Source organism: Larimichthys crocea, chromosome XXIII, assembly GCF_000972845.2.
Source record: "Larimichthys crocea isolate SSNF chromosome XXIII, L_crocea_2.0, whole genome shotgun sequence".
NCBI lineage: Eukaryota > Metazoa > Chordata > Actinopteri > Sciaenidae > Larimichthys > Larimichthys crocea.
The window spans coordinates 7792482-7810919 of record NC_040033.1 but is presented as its reverse complement, the minus strand read 5'-3'; the positions used below and the strand labels follow the sequence as shown (position 1 = coordinate 7810919).

The 18438-nt window shown below is 40.2% G+C and overlaps 4 protein-coding genes across 9 annotated transcripts in view; 2 read left to right on the top strand and 2 right to left on the bottom strand.

The window, feature by feature from the left end:
- LOC104929559 (collectin-12) overlaps positions 1-1010 on the bottom strand; it is a 38015-nt gene extending 37005 nt beyond the window's left edge. Inside the window, exon 1 of the mRNA XM_010744114.3 lies at positions 875-1010. The gene's annotated coding sequence lies outside the window, so the exon portion shown is untranslated. The remainder of the gene's footprint in view (positions 1-874) is intronic.
- LOC104929558 (clusterin-like protein 1) lies at positions 949-9577 on the top strand. Of its 5 annotated transcripts, none has more exons than XM_027274221.1 (9): positions 953-1058; positions 1801-1899; positions 5331-5434; positions 5533-5681; positions 6119-6289; positions 6367-6823; positions 6911-7039; positions 8361-8575; positions 8690-9577. In XM_027274221.1, exons 2-9 carry the CDS (start codon positions 1883-1885, stop codon positions 8897-8899), a joined length of 1452 nt encoding a protein of 483 aa, XP_027130022.1. In that variant the 5' UTR covers positions 953-1058; positions 1801-1882; the 3' UTR covers positions 8900-9577. The 5 variants fall into 5 exon arrangements, with proteins under 5 accessions (XP_019127192.2, XP_027130022.1, XP_027130023.1 ...); XM_027274222.1 differs by lacking the exon at positions 1801-1899 and adding an exon at positions 4601-4650 and having other exon boundaries at positions 1005-1058; XM_019271647.2 differs by lacking the exon at positions 1801-1899 and having other exon boundaries at positions 949-1058.
- Positions 9578-10605: 1028 nt separating this feature from the next.
- tyms (thymidylate synthetase) lies at positions 10606-13472 on the top strand. The gene is made up of 7 exons (XM_010744112.3): positions 10606-10970; positions 11592-11665; positions 11853-12027; positions 12502-12603; positions 12694-12869; positions 12958-13029; positions 13120-13472. The coding sequence occupies exons 1-7, from the start codon at positions 10733-10735 to the stop codon at positions 13255-13257; spliced, it is 975 nt and encodes a 324-aa protein (XP_010742414.3). The 5' UTR covers positions 10606-10732; the 3' UTR covers positions 13258-13472.
- The window catches only part of enosf1 (enolase superfamily member 1), a 7248-nt gene continuing 2058 nt past the window's right edge, over positions 13249-18438 (bottom strand). Inside the window, exons 1-13 of one of the 2 annotated variants that reach the window (XM_027274437.1) lie at positions 17689-17802; positions 16532-16618; positions 16403-16429; positions 16244-16316; positions 16116-16154; positions 15842-15924; positions 15628-15750; positions 15415-15549; positions 14454-14495; positions 14232-14361; positions 13876-13975; positions 13709-13790; positions 13249-13629 (exon numbers count right to left, since the gene is read on the bottom strand). In XM_027274437.1, the coding sequence (XP_027130238.1) occupies positions 13537-13629; positions 13709-13790; positions 13876-13975; positions 14232-14361; positions 14454-14495; positions 15415-15549; positions 15628-15750; positions 15842-15924; positions 16116-16154; positions 16244-16316; positions 16403-16429; positions 16532-16618; positions 17689-17697 (1023 nt within the window). In that variant the 5' untranslated portion in view covers positions 17698-17802 and the 3' untranslated portion in view covers positions 13249-13536. Of the gene's footprint in view, positions 13630-13708; positions 13791-13875; positions 13976-14231; positions 14362-14453; positions 14496-15414; positions 15550-15627; positions 15751-15841; positions 15925-16115; positions 16155-16243; positions 16317-16402; positions 16430-16531; positions 16619-17688; positions 17803-18438 lie in introns of those variants that run through there. The other variant, XM_010744111.3, reaches the window with a different exon arrangement.

Sequence of the window (18438 nt, the reverse complement as noted above, 5' to 3'; positions counted from 1 at the left end):
CTACAGTCGCCTAGCAACTGCGTTTTTACACAGTTGCTAGGCAACAGTACGACGCCACTCACTGTCAGTTTAATGCACCGCCAGTTAGCTTAGCTTAGCATAAAGATTAAAAAACACTGGGGGGAAAAAGCTTTAAAAAAGTAATAAAATACCACTGAAGCTTGCTATTTAACATGTTATGTCCACATTTGTTCAATTTTACAATTTTTAAAACAATTAACCATTTTAATGAGCTTATAAACCACCAAGAAGACGCAGAACTTCCTGGTTTCTACTACAGTTGCCAGGCAACCAGTTAGCTTAGCTTAGCCTGGCTATGTATGAGCTCTGAAGTTCACTATTTTTCTATTTGCTTGCTTCATACAAATATTTAAAACAATGAATCATTTTGAGGGGGATTATAAACATGCAGAAAGATACAGAGCTACACAGCCAATTAGCTTAGCTTATCATAAAGACTGTAAACAAGGGGGGAAAGTTAGCCTGTCTATATACATAAGTAACAAAATCCGCATACTAGCACCTCTATAGGTTGCAATTTAACATATTTTTTTTATTTTTTATCTCTATTGGTTTAATTTGTACAACAATTTAAAACAATTAACCAGTTTAATGGGTTTGTAAACATCCAGGAAGATCCTGAGGTGCATACATCTGGATGGGTTTCTATAAATGGAACTCATTTCAGATAGGTTTGCATTATATGTTTTTTAAACTTTTACAGTTATTATTCTACTTGTGCCCTTCAAAAAACTACCTAGGCAACCTACAAAAACCACAACTCTTATTTTGAAAGGCCAATGTAGGTTGTTTCCGGTTTTCCCTATTGCTCTCTCCAGCTTTTACTTTGTATCTTTACATCATCACTAGTTACCTCTCAGGCTTTTGAAGTCCTCCCAGTGACAGTCCACTCCTGCTGCGTTTCCCCCGGTAGGAAGAGAGGAGAGTCCGGCTGCTTTTCAACACCACAGACCCGGGGACGTCGTGCAGTGCAGTAATCCACCCGGAGATGAGATTACAGGGGGGTGATGGCAATCGCGTCCCCGGGTGAAAATCTGGTACCCATTAAAGATAATTTCAAAGGTTTTTTTGGGGAGGTGGAGCGACACCGAAACGGCGACATTTCAGTGCAGTTCCTGTGTTTTTACATCTTCACATCTCATTTCCTTTAAGGATGAAAAATCACTTTCATATTCATATGATATTCCTGTAGGGACATTTGGCCTCTCTGTGATACTCAATAGCAACTTAATCATGTGGTTTGGAGTATTTTATGAACTGATTTATCACAATAATCTCACATTCCTGTAATACTACTGCAAAAAAAATACAATTTTCAAGTGTTTTCTTTCATTAAAAGAAATGACAGCACAGCAAAACCATTTCAACCTGGTCTAGTACAAACAACTTTAATGAGAGATAAATATTTTTAAAAAATCAAGAAAAATAGCTACTAATTCTAGGAAATGTATGTCTTTCATTGATTTAATTAAGTATCTCACTACAATGTCAATTTATTTTAAGAAAATAAAGTTAATTACTGACACAAATGCAGATTTTTTGTATTTTAGTGCTATATTATATGTATGAGGTTTAATTTTTATCTTGTGTTAGAATTTTCTTTGCTGTCATACAAAATATCCTTCATAATTTGTTTGCTCTTGCCTTAACGATGATTTCTGTTGCATAAAATGTCCCCAATGGCAGTTTTAGACTCGAAATTAGACTATTTCCATTTCGCTTTAACTCCTCCAGGTGCAGTGATAATTTCAACAGTTCCTGTGTCCCATAATCTTGCAGGGCCTGCAGATGCAGACCACTGATCAAAGTGTAAAACACAGCTGCAACAAGCATCAAAGAAAATTAGTCAGACACGCTTCTCATGTCTTCACAGTGCAGGTTAGTGTCACCGGGTCACATTTACACTCACTCAGTTCAAACCAGTTGATTTACAGGACAAAGGTACAGATAACACAAACGGTCTCAGCTCCAAAATCCTCTGAGCTTTTAAAAAAACATCAAACTTGTGTGTTTTCCTTTCTGTCTTTGGATAACAGAGCCTCCAAACCCGGGGCTCAGTGCTAATAGCTCAAGTTTGACCCAGTCCACCACAAATTAGATTCCAGACCAGCCTGAGATGATAAAGCGACTAATTACTTGTTTTCCTAAAGGCTTCAAAACTGTTATTTTACTGTCGGCTATAATTGGAGCAGCAGGCTGGTATTAGGGCTCAGATAGGGATCGTGGCAAGCTGATAAAAAGCAGCTGGGGGTCAGGTATCTTACAGGCCTGCTCCTGCTGGTCCTCATTCAGGGGTTGGGACCTGATTTGCTGGGTCAAGGCTTTCAGCAGTGGGCTCAGATTAACAGAGGGCTGAGAAAGCACACAGGAATTCCACATTCACCACGCTGCTGCCATGTTTAGATATCGTGATAAGAATAACTCGGATTGTCTCGTATGCAGCGGGAGAGGGTCGCTGGTGGTCACGGGAAGACAGAAAGCAAAATGATTTGTTTCTCACACAGCGCTGACACAGTATGATGGATGTCTTAGATCGTGTTAGTTTGCAGGAAAGTCTGAAATGGCTAAGTTATCTAACATGAATTTCTCTGCTGGTAACTTAGCATTCACAGGATAAAATTTAAAGCGTCATTGTTTAACTTTTCCACCGTAAAATAACAGATTTAAATCATTTGGCTACACAGGATCATATTTTATGGAGAAAATGTTTTTGTGTTTTCCCTCTGATGTCTCCGCCTCAGCTCTCTTTGATTTACAGAGTTTCCTGATGGACAGTAAATTAAACTGCTGGCAACTGTAGCTGTTGTTGCAATGTTAATTCCGTTTCCTAGCTGGGCTGCCCAGACTGTGAGCTCAGACAACCGAGGCAGCGTTAGTATTTATAGCACGGGCGTTTTAGACCGCCTAAAAGAGAAGGTTTTTCAGGCCCAGGGCGCAGGTGAATGTGGAGCTGATGTCGTGCCAGAATAGGAGCTGGGCAAATGTGTTTACAGTTGCCCATTGCCAACTACATAGGACGTTTAAGCGTTTTTGCAAGTTTCATGGCCACTGCAGTTTGTCCGACATGCTTGGAAGAAAGAGTGAAGCCAGAGCCATAACTTTTTTTGGCCACTTGGGGGCAGCTGAAACAAGTTAGACAGCATTTTGATTCATTCGGAGTCATGTTTCTGGCCACCTAGTGAATATAAGTCCAGTATTATCTTCTCTTTTAGCTCGGTTTTTGGTTTCAACCATCTCCTACATGGGGGAAATATCTGACTCTTTAGCTCCTAAAGTCTTTACTATGTTCACCAGCTGTCTGCCATATGATCCACCACTACTGTAAAAGCAGTGATAGTGAACCAAAACAATAAAGTTGCAGTCTGGAAAATCAAAACAAAGAGTTGAAAGATGCTAAAACTAATTAGCTAATAAATTTAACCGAGACTATAGATCAGTTGGGAGTTATTGCGTTGGTCCTCTAGCCTCAACTTCCAACTGTCACTGTATGCCATTGTCATGGATTGACATATTTGTACCAGATGCAGTTTGTGAGGGATGACTCAGGGGGTTTATGAGCATAAAAATTAACAGATCTCAAACCAGTTAATCACAGATGTCAGATGTTGGAGTGACATGTTATTTCACAGCATATGTGGAAGCACTGATGTCGTTCGTGGTGCCCCACTTTGTCACCTGAAGAGGCTCTTAAGAGTTTAGTCATGGCCTGATATTAAGTAGCTAGAGCCTAAAGGACCACACAGTGTGTTGTTTGGGATTTTTTCCCACAAATGATGTATATATTAAATAATGTATAATGTCTTTTGTGGCTCAGGAGACAGCTTCCCTGACGTTATCTTGGATTGGGCATGATTTTTATAATTTTTTAACATATAGCCTACTTTAGTGGGGGGGTTTGAAAGAAGTGGGAGGCAGGGAGGGTCTAATGAAAGACAACATCCAGCTGTACTGTTCAGAAGTCACAATATCTCAGCCTCTGCTGCTTCAGTCTGGACCATTCATTTTTAAATCTGTCTCGCACAAGTCCTTCATGAAAGCGGCATACAAAAACACACTTCTGTGTTTGTGTGGAAACTAATAATGTCTGGAATAGTAGGACAAACATTCAAAAGTCTGCAGCATGCATTTTAAATGTAAGATATACACTGCAGTTCAAGTAAGGTCGCAAACACACTGGTTTCCTCTTTCATATTTTTTGCATTAGCATGCATAATTGCACATGCCCCTTTCATGGCCTACAATACAATACAAAGCTTAGCCATGCCAGTGTGTGCCAGCCAGGTCTCTGCAGGAAGCTCAGGCTTACTGCCGGTCTGATGGAGATTAGAGCAGAATGTTTTACCTGAGAGGGGCTCTGGAGTTTGTTGGGAGAACAAGTGAGTGAGACAGTGTTGGAAACAAATGAGCATGTAATGTTTATCACGCATTAAAGCCCGTCTTATACTCATCTGTAGTTATCGTGCGCACGAAAAGGCTTAATAATGCAAACACACTAATAGGATCTGTGGTGCTGAGTAGATCCATAAAAATAGAACAATCCTGAGAGGAAACAAGCGCCTCACTCTCCTCTCTCCAACAGCACAATCTGCTGCTTTTGTTCTGGAGTCTGATGTTTTCATAGTTGTCAAGGTAAATATTTTATACTTCTTTAGGCTGTTTGACAATGTATTTCTGTTCTGCCTTCAGGATGCTCACAGCAGACTTGGGGAAGTTATTTATTCACAGGTTGCATCGAATATAGTCATAATGTTGATTTTGGGATAAACAGTACTGATCTCTAATGCCAGTTTGTGCTGACTTCACTCTGTTTTTGTCTTTTAATTTTGTTGATTGACACATGTACACAGACATGTAATATATAGTATAACAGTGGCTTACAGCTTACCCACATTTACAGGTTCTGCAACAAGAGTACACCAACGTATTTACTAAAGATTAAAGTCATTTGAGCTTCTGTAATTTTGTTATCGTCTAAATATAAATAATTCAAATGCAGTTCAGCTGTGTTGTAGTTATTGTCCTTGTTATGTAATGTGATTAGATGTCTGCAGTGGATTTACTTAATGGGGATCTCCTTTTCATAATCATGTTTATTGGCTTTACACTGATGTGATATGTCATGCTAATGAACAGTTTTGTCCTCTGGGATTAGTTGCTCTTCGTGTTTTTGTTTTGTTTTTATAAAAGGGCCTCTGAATTAAAATCAAAATTGAGAAATGGCGCCACCTTGTGGGTGGTTATATAAGTAGAAGCATGTCTCTGTATGTGAATCCTTTGCAAATAATTTGTTTGTTCTGCATTTTATACAGAGATCAAGACAGGATGAGGAGGCTGCTTGTTCAGATTCTTTGCATCACTAACGTCCTGGTCTGTGCTGCTGATTCTCCACCACTGAGTGAAGACCTGCTGAAAAGTGAGGCCTTCATGAGCAGAAAACACTTTGATGTCCTTTGTCTGAATGATATTGGCTGCAAAACTGAATAATAATATGTTTCGTTGGTGTGTGTGTAGAACTGTCTGCAGAAGGAGAGCAGTATGTCGATGAGGAAATAAAGCGGGCGTTACTCGGGGTGAAGCGAGTGAAGGAAATGATGGAGAAAAAAGAAGAGAAGCACAGACATCTAATGGACGCCCTGAGACACAGCAGTGACAAGAAAGAGGTATAAATCGCCCGGCGCCTGCAAACCTATTTGCAGTAATCATTCCCGATGTAAGAACAATCAAAAACATTGTGAAATCAGGCTGCGTTTAACACAATGACTTTCTCACAGGGCACGAGTGCTGCAGCTTGAGCAGTCTTTGTGCATTATTCTGAAGTCCATCGCATAATTTCTGCCTCATAAAGGCAAAGCCTCACAGAGAAACCTCAAAGCAGACAGTGAATAATGCATGTGGGAGTCAGGCTGGTTTAGGGAGTCGGGGTGTCGTTTTACTGCAGTCAGAATAAATGAACTGTCTGCAGATTCATCTGTTTTTTTCTCTTTAAATGTCATTTCAAAATAATAGACTGGGGCTTTGTGCCAGGGCCTCAAACCACATGTTATCCTCTCTGGATTATCAAGAGGTAATGTATCTTTCTGTTTTGGGGATCCTTCAGGGGGCAATGCAGCTGGTCCGGGAAACAGAGCAGAAACTGGAAGAGGCTGAGCAGCAATGTCGAGATTTAACCAGATCTTCCTTTGAGGAATGTCGACCTTGTCTTGAAGATACTTGTAAGGCCTTCTATACCTCTAAGTGTCGCCGTGGCTTTTCCGCTTTCTCCTTCAAGGTTTGACCTCAGCATATTCCTATTATAACTCTCTCAAATGATTTGAACACATGCTTCATCTATGAATCTCTCTGCAGGTGCAGGAGTTTTTCAGGAAAATGGCCACCCAGCTGGAAGCCACAGAGCGTGTTTACGATGAAAAAGATGAGAATGCGGGTCACGCCAACTCGCCTGAGAACCAGGTCGGAGAAGATGAAACAGATCTAGAGCTTCTGCAGGCAGATGCATCGTTCAGCCAGCTGCTGTCAAACATCAGCCTCCTGCACAACCAGAGCGTCACTCTGGTCAAAAAGATGCAGCAGGTGTTTGGGCCTTCCTTCCTGGCGGCCTTCAACACGGAGAACCTACCGAGCTCACTGACGGCAACGCAGGGTGGCTCGAGTGCCGGCTTCTTCGGGATGGTGGGTCTGGATCACATCGTTGATTCGTTGGTTCACTTTGGGAGGAATGTGCTGGAGGAATTCAGCTCAACGGTGGTTGATGTGTTCGAGGAGGTACAGGAAGCTGAGGAGTACTTTCAACAATCAAGCAGAGGTATCAGAACACTACATTTGATCTGGTTCGCACTGTTATAAAGTAATAACCACTCTAACATCAATATTTGTGTGTTTATCTACAAAGATACAGGGTCACTTCATGCTTTGGGACTGTCACAGAACAGACATCTGTGCCGACGACTCCGCAGACAAGCATCAGAGTGCTGGCAGCTCCAAACTTTGTGTGAGGCATGTGAAGACTATCTGTTAAAAGGTGAAGAACTGGCACAGAAACATGTTATTTTAAGCACTATTGGTTGCAGATCTATTACACAGCTCTTCCCACACGGTCACATTTAGTACAGATATGCAAAAATGTTCCTATCTGGACCGTAAATGCAAATTATGGCCTAAATAATATGTTTTTAACCTAGAGGGACAATTAAAAACGGTCTGTCACAAATTACAGCGTAGCCTCTTTCACTTTGAAGTCCTAATCTTCTCATGACTCTTGTGAGTGAAACATCCTGCAGTACAGAAATATTTTAATAAATAGACTAATAGGTTATTAATCATTTAGTCTACAGAATATTAAAAACAATCTTCAGACTTGCTTGTTTTATCTGACTAGAAAAAAGCTACTAGGTAAACACAGGTGTTTCCAGTGATACTAATTAAGGTCCCGTTCTATTCAGGTCAAACAGAGTCGGGGTGCTCCTGTGGTCCATGTCGGCTCACTGGAAGGTCTCTGCTGCACTAGTATCATTAATTATTATCATTGGTAACACCTGTGTTTACCCTACTAGTTCATGTCAAAATGGCTGCTGTGAAGAAGGTCTATTCTCACATGAAAGAGGCTGAAAACGGTATATGTTTCAGTTCAACAACTGACTTAAAAAAGTAAATTGATGATTAATTTTCTGTTGATGGACTAATGAATTAATCGGCTAATCGTTTCACAACTTTTTTAGATTATAACTGCCTGAATTACCCCTCAATTTTGAGGATAACTAATGGCATTTTAGCTATAGAACAGTCTGCACCAATGACAGAGTGTGCGTGACGTCACCAATAGATTTTCAAAACGCGGTTTTGAGGCTGGTCGCCAACCATGTTGGCATTCCTGCCTCTTCTTCTAGAAATGGGCAAAGACATGGATCATAAGCGGACCCCCATGATGCATGGGTGCTCAAACAAGCCAGCTGTAATAGAAAATACCTGTCAGTCAAAGTGGTCACGCTGTTAATTATGCATAGTTTTAAGCCTTAATATATTTTTTATATTATAACAGGTGAATTATATAAAAAAAAACACCCTCAGTACAGTTGTACCAGGCTGTAAACATGTTTATTTCTGCTGTGAAGTTGGACATTTTAACATGGGGACTTATGGAGACTGACTTGGAGCCAGCCTCAAGTGGACGTTTGAGGAATTACAGTATAACCACGGAGGTTACTGCTTGTGTCTGCACTGATACACTCTGTGAATATCTTGAGAAAATAAAAGTCTCCTGATGTTATTGTGCAGTTTTTCTGTACTCGACTTCACCGTGCTCACCTTTATTTATGCAAACGTCTCTATATGTGTGTTTGCAGAGTGTCCAATTGTACAGCAGTTACACTCTGAGATGGAGGAGATGCACATGCTGCTCAACGCCTCCCGTCAGCAGTACGCTGACAGACTGCAGCTGGTTCAGAGACACACTGAGGATACGCAGAGATGGCTCAGCATCATGGACGATAAATACGCCTGGATCAGCCAGCTGTCCAACAGCTCAGTGGGCCCAGACAACATCTTCAGTGTGATCGCAGTATGTTTGTGCTAATGGAGGATTTGTCTGGCTCTATCTAACAGTGTTTGATTTGGAATGTTATGATGGCTGTGTTGCTATCACAAACACTGACTCCTGATTCTTATTCCTCAGGTGAATCAACAGCAGCAGATGAAGAACATCAGACCTAAAGCTGACAGCAGTGTGGCTGTAACCTTACTGGACTCTGCCCCAATAACCGTCTCAGTCCCTGCAGATCTGAAGGTGGATGACCCGGCTTTTATCCAATATGTAGCTCAGGAGGCTTTGGCGTTCCATAAACAGCAGATAAGAAGTATTGATCCTGGCAGTGTTGTGGCTTAGTTAATTATTTTGGCTCCCAGCATCGCTTGGCAGAGCTCCAAATTGAATTTCAGTGAAATGAATTGTGATCATTTGAGACCGCCAACTTTATGCTGTGATGAATCCTTGTGCATTTCTTCAAATTTAATCTCATTCTGAGAGGAAAGAATGCAAATGAGTCGATCTTTTATAATCTAAAGTATTAGGTAACTAAGAAACAATCATCAGTCACCCTTCATTTACTCTGGATTAAAATACTAAATGGATCCATTTGCAGTATAGCACTGGCATTGAAACTGACTGACTTACCTGTGTGGACGTAAAACTATATTTTTTCTCTAACAGAGAGATATTCTGTTCACGCATTGTCTTCAGATTCTGTATAAAGACTCCAGTACCAGTTTTCATGAAGAATTAAGATGAGATTTGTAAAACCTGAACCCTGTATAGACCTCTAAATCTCTACATGCACAGCTTACATAATGTACATTCATGTATATTAATTTTTAGGGTTTTTAATATGTCTGCAATAAAACTGTGTACACTCTGCTCCAACCGTCATTCTGTCTTTTGTTTATTTTTGTCACAAGTCGTCTGAAAAAAAGCAGCAGAGCACATTCAGGCAATAAATGAAAGTCATTTTGTAAAGTTGATATTTAAATCGACCTCAAGAGATGTTTCTGTATTCTTTAATCAAACTAAGCTCAGTGCCTATATTATTATTGAAATGTCACTGTAGACTTTTTTCACAGCAGCCATTTAAGTATAATAATAGGTAAACACAGGTGTTACCAATGATACTAATTATGGCCCCGTTCCATTCAGGTCAAACAAAATCAGGGTGCTGCTGTGGTACACTTTGGTTCACTGGAAAGTCTCTGCTGCAATAAATAAATAAACCTTAATTAGTACCACTGGAAACACCTGTGTTAACCCTACTATTTCATGTCAAAATAGCTGCTGTGAAAGAGGTCTACTTGTGCTTAAAAGAAGAAAATTAGCAGCAACTGCAGGCAGTTCTAATATTAATATGCATCTTGAATGTTACTGTATAGTAATATTTTTTTTAATAAAGTAACAACAGCAGAGCCCATTTTGCCTCATAGGTTACTTTTATTTTCATACTTTAAATATTGCAGTTGTTGCACATTATTTAACTGTAAATTTAAATTTGATCTTTTATATACCTACCTATATATATATATATATATATATTTATGTATTTATTTATTTATTTATTTATTTTATTTATTATTAAAAGCATTTCTGACTCTGATTTATAATATTTACTAACTTTTAGTATTTCAATGTCAAATGTCAGTTTTGCTTCTTTTATTTAAGTAAAAATGTCCTGATACTTCTTCCACTATGGCCCTATCCACATTTTACAGGTCGTACATGATGTACTTTATGCTTTTATTGTGTTTATTTATTTATTTCTAAGATTAAATTACTATTTTTTGGTAGACTAAAGTATTGCAACTGTTTTGTTATTGTTTGGTTTAAGCATAGACACATATACATATATACATGTATACAGACATATATACATGTATATATGTCTGTATACATGTATATATGTCTATGTATACATGTATACAGATATATATACACATGTATATATGTCTATGTATACATGTATACACAGACATATATACATAGACATATATACATGTATATATATGTCTATGGGTTTGTCGTCTACTCTCGCGAGATTTGCCAAACTCGTCGATGATTGGCTGTCTCAAAAAATTACCCGGGAAAAACTCGTAGTGTCAGACACAGGCTCAAACTCAGCTGCTCTCTGTCCGGTCCGTCCTGCAAAGTATCTCCACTTATTTCTTTATCCACAGCATGCCGGCCACCTCAGACATACACACCGAGGAGCTGCACCGAGAGGGCGCATGTGAAAAGGCGGAAGAGACGCACCTGATGGCGGCTGAGGAGAAGAAGAGCTTCGGCGTCCTGTGTGATGAGCGCGGGTATCTGGACCAGGTCGAGTACATCATGCAGCACGGCCGCAGGAAGGGGGACCGGACCGGGACCGGAGTCCTCTCTGTGTTCGGGGCTCAGGCCAGATACAGCCTGCGAGGTCTGTCACCTGTTTGTTGTCGGGTAGAGGTGCAGTGGTAACAGAGAGGTGGAGGAAGTGCTACAACTCCACAAATAACTAAAAAATAAGAGTCCTGCATTGAAAATATGAAGTTAATTCTGCAGGATGTCTCTTTTCTGAGTGATAAAAAGTGAAACATTTTGTTTATCTGCAAAGTAACTTAATAAAAGGAGTTAACTGTTTCTGCATTTAGTCCAATAACAGTTTAAAATAACATAAAATGTTACTTTACTTCAGTAAAACGGTCACACATATGTTGTTATTGCCATATAATGAATGCTGATGAGGAACAAGAAACTGCAGGACAGAAATACCAAACATATATATAACATATGTTGGTGGTAATTTAGAAACCATGACATAGTGTGTCCACCAGGGAGCACTGACAAGTTATTTATTTATTTTTCCTCTGTTAAAAAAACAAATATAAGTATTATGTTTATTTCTTTATGTGAAAAGAAATGTATCTTATTTGTTTCTCTTAAATATCAATGTGTCAGTATATTAGTGTTGACCCCCAGTATCATTCAGGCTATTACAATACTTGCTGTGATTAATAATAATGTTGTCAGTAATGTTAAATAATCTGTTTGTTTGCAGATCAGTTCCCCTTGCTGACGACCAAGAGAGTGTTCTGGAAAGGGATCCTTGAAGAACTGCTGTGGTTCATCAAGGTGAGGATCATGAAATATAAAATATATTATATTTTGAGCTATCAATATCTGGACACATAAGGACAGTAAGAGTAACAAGGCTTTCCACAAACTGGAAGTCATCATGAAAGCTGTTTATCGTGCTGTTTTGGATCAGAGATGAATATCTCAACATCGAAATACATTCAATTTCTTTAATGTGTCTCAGGGATCAACAAATGCCAAGGAGCTCTCTGAGAAAGGAGTGAAGATTTGGGAAGCCAACGGGTCTCGAGACTTCCTGGACAATCTCGGGTTCACGGATAGAGAGGAAGGCGACCTGGGACCCGTGTACGGTTTCCAGTGGAGACACTTTGGGGCAGAGTACACAAACATGCATGCAGGTACAACTGTATAACTTTTTAAACATCACTGACGTTTAAATAGAAGTCTAGGTAACTGTATGTATGATGTATTAGTGAACATTTTAACTAAAGGATGTGAGAAGATCTCCTTAAAAGTAGGATCATCTCTGACAATATGTGTTTATGCAAAGAAAGTTACATTACTCCTGTTTGCTACCTTAAAGGAATAGTTTGACTTTTGGGGAATGTTCTTATTAGTTTCTAGCCTGGAGTTACACGAGAAGGTTGAGATCAGTCTTATGTTTGTACAGTAAATATGAGCAGAGACAGGAAAAACAGAGGCACAGCTAGTCTGGCTGTGTGTGAAAGGAACAAAATTAACCTTCCAGCTCCTTTGTTAAAGTCTGCTTGTACAGGAGGAACTATTCCTTTAAGCAGATCATCTTTGGCACGCATGTTGCACAGTAGCAGCTGAATATCTTTTAATGATGTTTTTAATACTTCCCTTGACAGATTACACGGGACAAGGTGTCGACCAGCTGCAGAAGGTCATTGACACCATCAAGAAGAATCCAGAGGACCGACGGATCATCATGTGCGCTTGGAACCCCAAAGGTGGAAGCAAACTGCTCGTGCTCTTTTTTTAAATAATAAACTGATGTTCTGTTATTATATATATTTATATTTTCTTATGTTGCCGTACAGACCTGCCCTTCATGGCTCTGCCCCCCTGCCACGCCCTGTGTCAGTTCTACGTGTGCGATGGCGAGCTGTCGTGTCAGCTGTACCAGCGCTCAGGTGACATGGGCCTCGGGGTGCCTTTCAATATCGCCAGCTATGCGCTTCTTACCTACATGATCGCACACATCACCGGACTCAAGGTAAGTAACTGTTGTTAACTTGAGTATTTAAAGTTCTCACCTGTCGTCACCTCACCTGTTATGTGTTGCTTTTTACTGTCCCCTTCAGCCTGGAGACTTTGTTCACACTCTGGGAGACGCTCACATCTACGTCAACCACATCGAACCTCTTAAAATACAGGTGTGTCTTTTTAAACACATGATTTCTTGTCCCCATGTTCCCCTGCGTGATTTCACACTAACCCAAACTCCTCTGTCTTTAATTTTTTAGCTTCAGAGGGAGATCCGGCCCTTCCCCAAACTGAAGATCCTGAGAAAAGTGGAGACTATCGACGATTTCCGCGCAGAGGACTTTGAGATCTGTGACTACAACCCACATCCCAGCATTAAGATGCAGATGGCTGTTTAAAAGAATCTCATTTTTAATGGTGATAAACATGGTGTGTGTAGAATTTTGAAGTTATCACAGAAAAGTACTGTGTAAGTGTAAAAAAACAAATCTCCACTGGTACTGGGATTTCTGTAGTTGATCTGTTAATGTTTTTAGTTACTTGGAGCAAAGTTAAATTTCCCTTATTTTAAATATTGTCAATATCTAGTTTGTAAATAAAGGCTTTACATGTGCGTCAGCTTGATTTATACAGTGCAGACCTAACAGGAGCCTAAAAGAAATGTCATATTGCAGCCTTCATCTGTTCATGTGCACCTTCCACACGTCTCCTTCAGGGTACTGGTGTTTCTGCACTGATGATTCCAGCATCTCACAAGAATATCCTGGATCCTGAGAACATGGAGCATAGCACACTCAAACACCTAAAGCAACAAGTGTGCATATGAACAGTATCTGTACTTCGTCTTACCTTGGGGGTCATGTAGTGCGCGTCACAAATCACCACAGGACTGGTGAAGTGTTCGTGCAGGTGATCGACATATTCACACATTCTGGAAAGATAAAATAAACGAGACACTGATTATAATGTGCCAAATATGAGTTTTAACCGCCGACAAAAATAAATCCTGCTCATACCGGTTGCTGAGACTTCCAGACACACAGACGTAGTCGAACAGAATCAGATGCTGGACGAGCTCGCAGAGACCGACTCCTCCAGCGTGAGGACAGACCGGCACTGTGGAGACGAGAGTCGTACGTGTATGTAGGTGAGTTTTTAATACAGAAATTACACTATGGAGTCCTGAAACTGAAGAAAGGCAGTAAAGGACGTGTCTATATATGTGTGGGTGAATACAATGAATAGAAACATATAACATTTTCTGTATTCAGTGACTTGTCTGATATGCTTTTATTCCCCTTTGTCCCTTCTTTGTCTTTATATATTCCTCTCGTGTGATTGTGCTATCATGTCTTGAGGTCCCGACTTTTACCCTGGAACTTGTGGGCCATCAGGAGCACGGCCAGGTTCTCGTTGACACTACCCAGCCGACAGCTGTCTATTTGGACAAACTGCAGGGCCGAGGCCTGGAGGAACTGCTTAAACATCACCCTGTTGTGACACTGGAGAAGAAACAGACCCAACCAGAAACTATGAATACTATAAATATTAGTCAGTGATACGTATGTATGCAAGAACAAACTTCAGATCTGACCTGTTCTCCTGTTGCCACCCCAATCCCGAGCGGAGCCAAAGCCTGCAACAACAAAGTCAAATGTCTTTTATCAGTCTTAAACCGTGCATGGATTACTGAGAGGCCCAGGGGTAGCCACAAAGAGATGTAAAACAAAGAGACAAAATGAGCACAAAAGCAAGACAGATGTAAAAAAAAAAAAAAAAAAAAAAAACCACAAAGGGAACAGAATGACGGCAAGACGAGACAAAAAAAGACAAAACTTTAAAATAGATGTGGTAAAAGGCCACGGAAGGACGCAAAATCACTACGAAGTGACAAAACGACCACACATATATTAAACTTCAAAATAGGGACACAAGATGACTACAAGACACAAAATCCACACAAAAGACCACAAAGAGACACAAAGCAATTTAAAAAGAGAACACAACAACCACAAAAAAAGCAAAATGATCACAGAGAGACTCAAACCAACTACGAAAGGGCCTAAAACCATGAATTTCGTCCGTGTTAAGTCTCTTATCTGTGTGTTAGGAATCTTATTTGTGGTGGAAACGTCCTAAATTGACTCATGACAATAAAGAAATCTTAGTAAAAACAACTGTGACTGAAGAGTCTTTCTTTATTAGGAGTTTGCAGATATAGGTAGAATACGCTTAAGTGGATCAGAGCTCCCTGCGGTCGTGCAGACGGACTGACCACGAGGCACAGCACATTATAAATGGTAACAGAGAACAGGCGTTGAAAACAGATCGTTCAACTTCTCGTTTTTCCGGTTGCACTGGGTGTGAAAAGCATGACAGGTGTTTCCTCTCGTGATCTGGGGTGGACGCACAGCCTGTCTGCAACGTTTAGATAGCAGCACATTTGCCTCAAAGTGGAACATCGTTAAACATCAGGTCATTAGGTTCAACGTCTCCGATGTTTTACCCGTCTGTGCTCACGGGTTCACTGGCTTGCAATCAAACTTCTCCCTCACCTTGGAGATAGCAGCGTGACCCAGGATGTCATCCGGACACGTGGGCTCCTCGATCCAAAGAGGTTTGAACTCAGCCAGGCTCGTCACCCAGCTGATGGCCTCGGCTACGTCCCATCTCTGGTTGGCATCGATCATCTAAAACACAAAAACACTTTAGTATGTTGTTAGTTCTTAATCTAAATACAAAGACGGGGGGGCAAAAAATAACCGCACCAAAGTGGCATTGGGTCCAATCATTTGCCGTATGATGCGGCACCTGCGTTTGTCATCCTCTAGATCAGCACCGACTTTCACCTTGAACTTGGTCCAACCGCTTTTAAGTGCATCTGTGCAGAGCTGCAAGGAACACACACACACACACACACACATACACTGGTTGTTATTTGATTTATCCAACCTCAGAAACAGTGTTTTACAGCTCAGAGACCTGTTTGAGATGCTGGTCTGAGTATCCAATCCATGCACAGGAGGTGGTGTAGGCAGGATAACCCTCCTTCAGCATCTGATCCTCTGTCAGGCAGAAGAAGCAGTCCACACAGGTAATAAACACTCGAGGAGAAGTGTGTTTTGATAAAGCAATCATGGAGTGCAGGGGCCTATTATGCAGACTAAAAGCACTCCTGTTAGTTTCTAAAGAGGCAATTTCGTTCCGCAATATCACATTCAGCCATGTAATTAATGACTCTTGTTAGCGTGCTCACCTCTCTGCTGCTTCCCCTCCTGTGCTTTTACGAGTATGGCTGAGTGAGAAGCAGAAAGAGTCTGTTGGTTTCACTAAAGGGACTTCATCCCCCAAACTGTACCAGACATAAACCGTACTTCATCTCACCTAGAGCCTCCTCCTCTGTAAGCGCATCGGTGATATATCTGAAGTCAATGCAGGACACAATCTGCTTTGGATCCTGAATTGACACACATAAGACACGTTATTTCCCTCGTGATCATGACCGGGACACAAATCAAACATCTATATTTTCTTGTGACTCACCATGTCAACAAGCAGCTTCCAGAGCGGCTACAGGAAAAGACGACAACAGGTTAGTGAATCATAAGGTGTCATATATTCGTGGATGGAAATGGTGGATGGTGTTTGTCTAATAATGCCAGACAGTCCCACCTTGCCTTCTGCTCTCGCCCACAGGTCCCACACGGCATTCAGGACAGCAGCAGTGGCAAAGTGGATCACCCCTTTCTCTGGACCTAACTGGTTCAAGAGTTTAAAAAGTCAAAAATGAGTTCAACATCATAAGTAGCACTGAAAACGTTTAGTGGTTGTCAAACACTAACAGACCTGATGGAAATAAAACTTTGGGGATCTTAGAAAAATAGATTTCTAAAACATTTTGTCACAGAGGCACAGATATAAATGGCTATTTGGGTCTTCTGCAAACACTTGATACTACTTTAAAAGCCTGAATTCACAGGTTGCACTGCCTCAGCCTCAGCAGGATATTTAAAATAAAAATGAAGAAAGACACTTTTCCTCCTAGGCCTTCCCTTTGGGACTTTTATGCCATTATAGGCTTCTTGAAAAAACTCCCTCTAGTTGCTCAAAAGTGCATTCTGCAAAAACCAGATCAAGTGATCCATCAAGTGTTACCCTCTGTTATAAGGAGAAAGTTTACAAGCTGTTGTGAGGCGTAGGGATGAGCTATTCCTGAAGGTTTGGACACAAAATGCCAGGTGATGTCTTCAAATGTCCAAAGACTTTGATTTTATTGTCATAGGTCACAGAAAATTCTATTTGAGAAGCTGAAATTAGAGAATTTTGACATGCTTGTCTTAGAAAATGACTTAAAACTATTAATCAATTAGATATTTGATCCAAAAATAAAATCATGTAACGGGAATTTAGATTTTTTTTCTTGAATAAAAAAAAATTACTCAAAATGATTAAATGATTATCAAATTAGGTGGCGATTAATTTAATAGTTCCCAGTTAATTGATTAGTCATTGCAGCTCTGATGAGGAAACAGTTCAACATGCCGTGATGACAGACAGGATGTTTTTTTTTTTATTTAGATTAATGTGCCTCTTATTTTTGGATCTGTGTACACAAATCATCATGTTCTGGATGGATGAGCTCAGATATGATGAAACATGACATGATTAAAGGATGTGAATCATTCTCTGCATGTCGGGAAATGAACAGCAAAGAGCCGTGAGCAAGAGGGATAATGTTATTTAAAGCCAGAGGGGAGGAAACTCATTATCTATCACTATATTTGTATGTGTTTGTTCTTCATACTGTTCATACTGTTATTGCTTCTTACCCATCTCATCTGACTGTCACTGCTCAGGAGGCGGTAAAATCCCCGAAAGTCGTTCACAATCTCCTGCAAGGATTTCCCAACAACCAGTCCTGCCAGGGCCTCCACAGCACACACCACTATGAGTTAATCAAAAGTTAGCCTCTAGGACAGGGATGTGCGGTCAGATTTCATTTTTATAATATTTTTTTTTGGGTTGACATAACGAAGCATTTGAACCTCTAAGGACATAACTGCTGCTGTTATATATCTGTAGATTGCATTTTTTAAATCGAAACTTAACACCCACGTTTTTAGATTGGCGTTTCAATCCTGACCTGGGCAGTACTGTTTTCTTAGGTGTACTCATTCTGTCTGCTCCTTTCCATGTTTTTCTGGAAGGCTTTTAATACCCTGCAGCACTACAGCACTTTTAATTGTATTTATTTGTATCTGTTATGTATTGTTTCATAGCTTTGTTGTAAAGCACTTTGGTTAACGTTAGGCTATTGTAAAGGGCTATACAAATAAACTTGATTTGATTTTTGATTTAGATGTGACACAAAATATTACTTTCTGAATGATTTTTGTTAAAGACAAGAGCCAAGAGTGACACATTTTAAACTTAAAATGTTAACATTACTCATAATAAGTCATGTTTAAAAATGAACATGAGGTCAAGATTATTCTTTGTTATCTGACTCCAGATGTGAAAGAAAGGCAGAATTGGTTTTTAGATTTGTTCACACCTTGGTGGTCACTTTCTTTGTAATA

Excerpts from the sequence above, each read along its gene's own strand:
- LOC104929558 (XM_010744113.3), top strand. The coding sequence starts at position 5,275 with ATGTCTCTGTATGTGAATCCTTTGCAAATAATTTGTTTGTTCTGCATT. Across the intron at positions 5,435-5,532 it reads GAGTGAAGACCTGCTGAAAA|AACTGTCTGCAGAAGGAGAG; the intron begins GTGAGGCCTTCA and ends GTGTGTGTGTAG. Across the intron at positions 6,824-6,910 it reads CTTTCAACAATCAAGCAGAG|ATACAGGGTCACTTCATGCT; the intron begins GTATCAGAACAC and ends TTATCTACAAAG.
- tyms (XM_010744112.3), top strand. The coding sequence starts at position 10,733 with ATGCCGGCCACCTCAGACATACACACCGAGGAGCTGCACCGAGAGGGC. Across the intron at positions 10,971-11,591 it reads GGCCAGATACAGCCTGCGAG|ATCAGTTCCCCTTGCTGACG; the intron begins GTCTGTCACCTG and ends GTTTGTTTGCAG. Across the intron at positions 13,030-13,119 it reads TCGAACCTCTTAAAATACAG|CTTCAGAGGGAGATCCGGCC; the intron begins GTGTGTCTTTTT and ends TTAATTTTTTAG.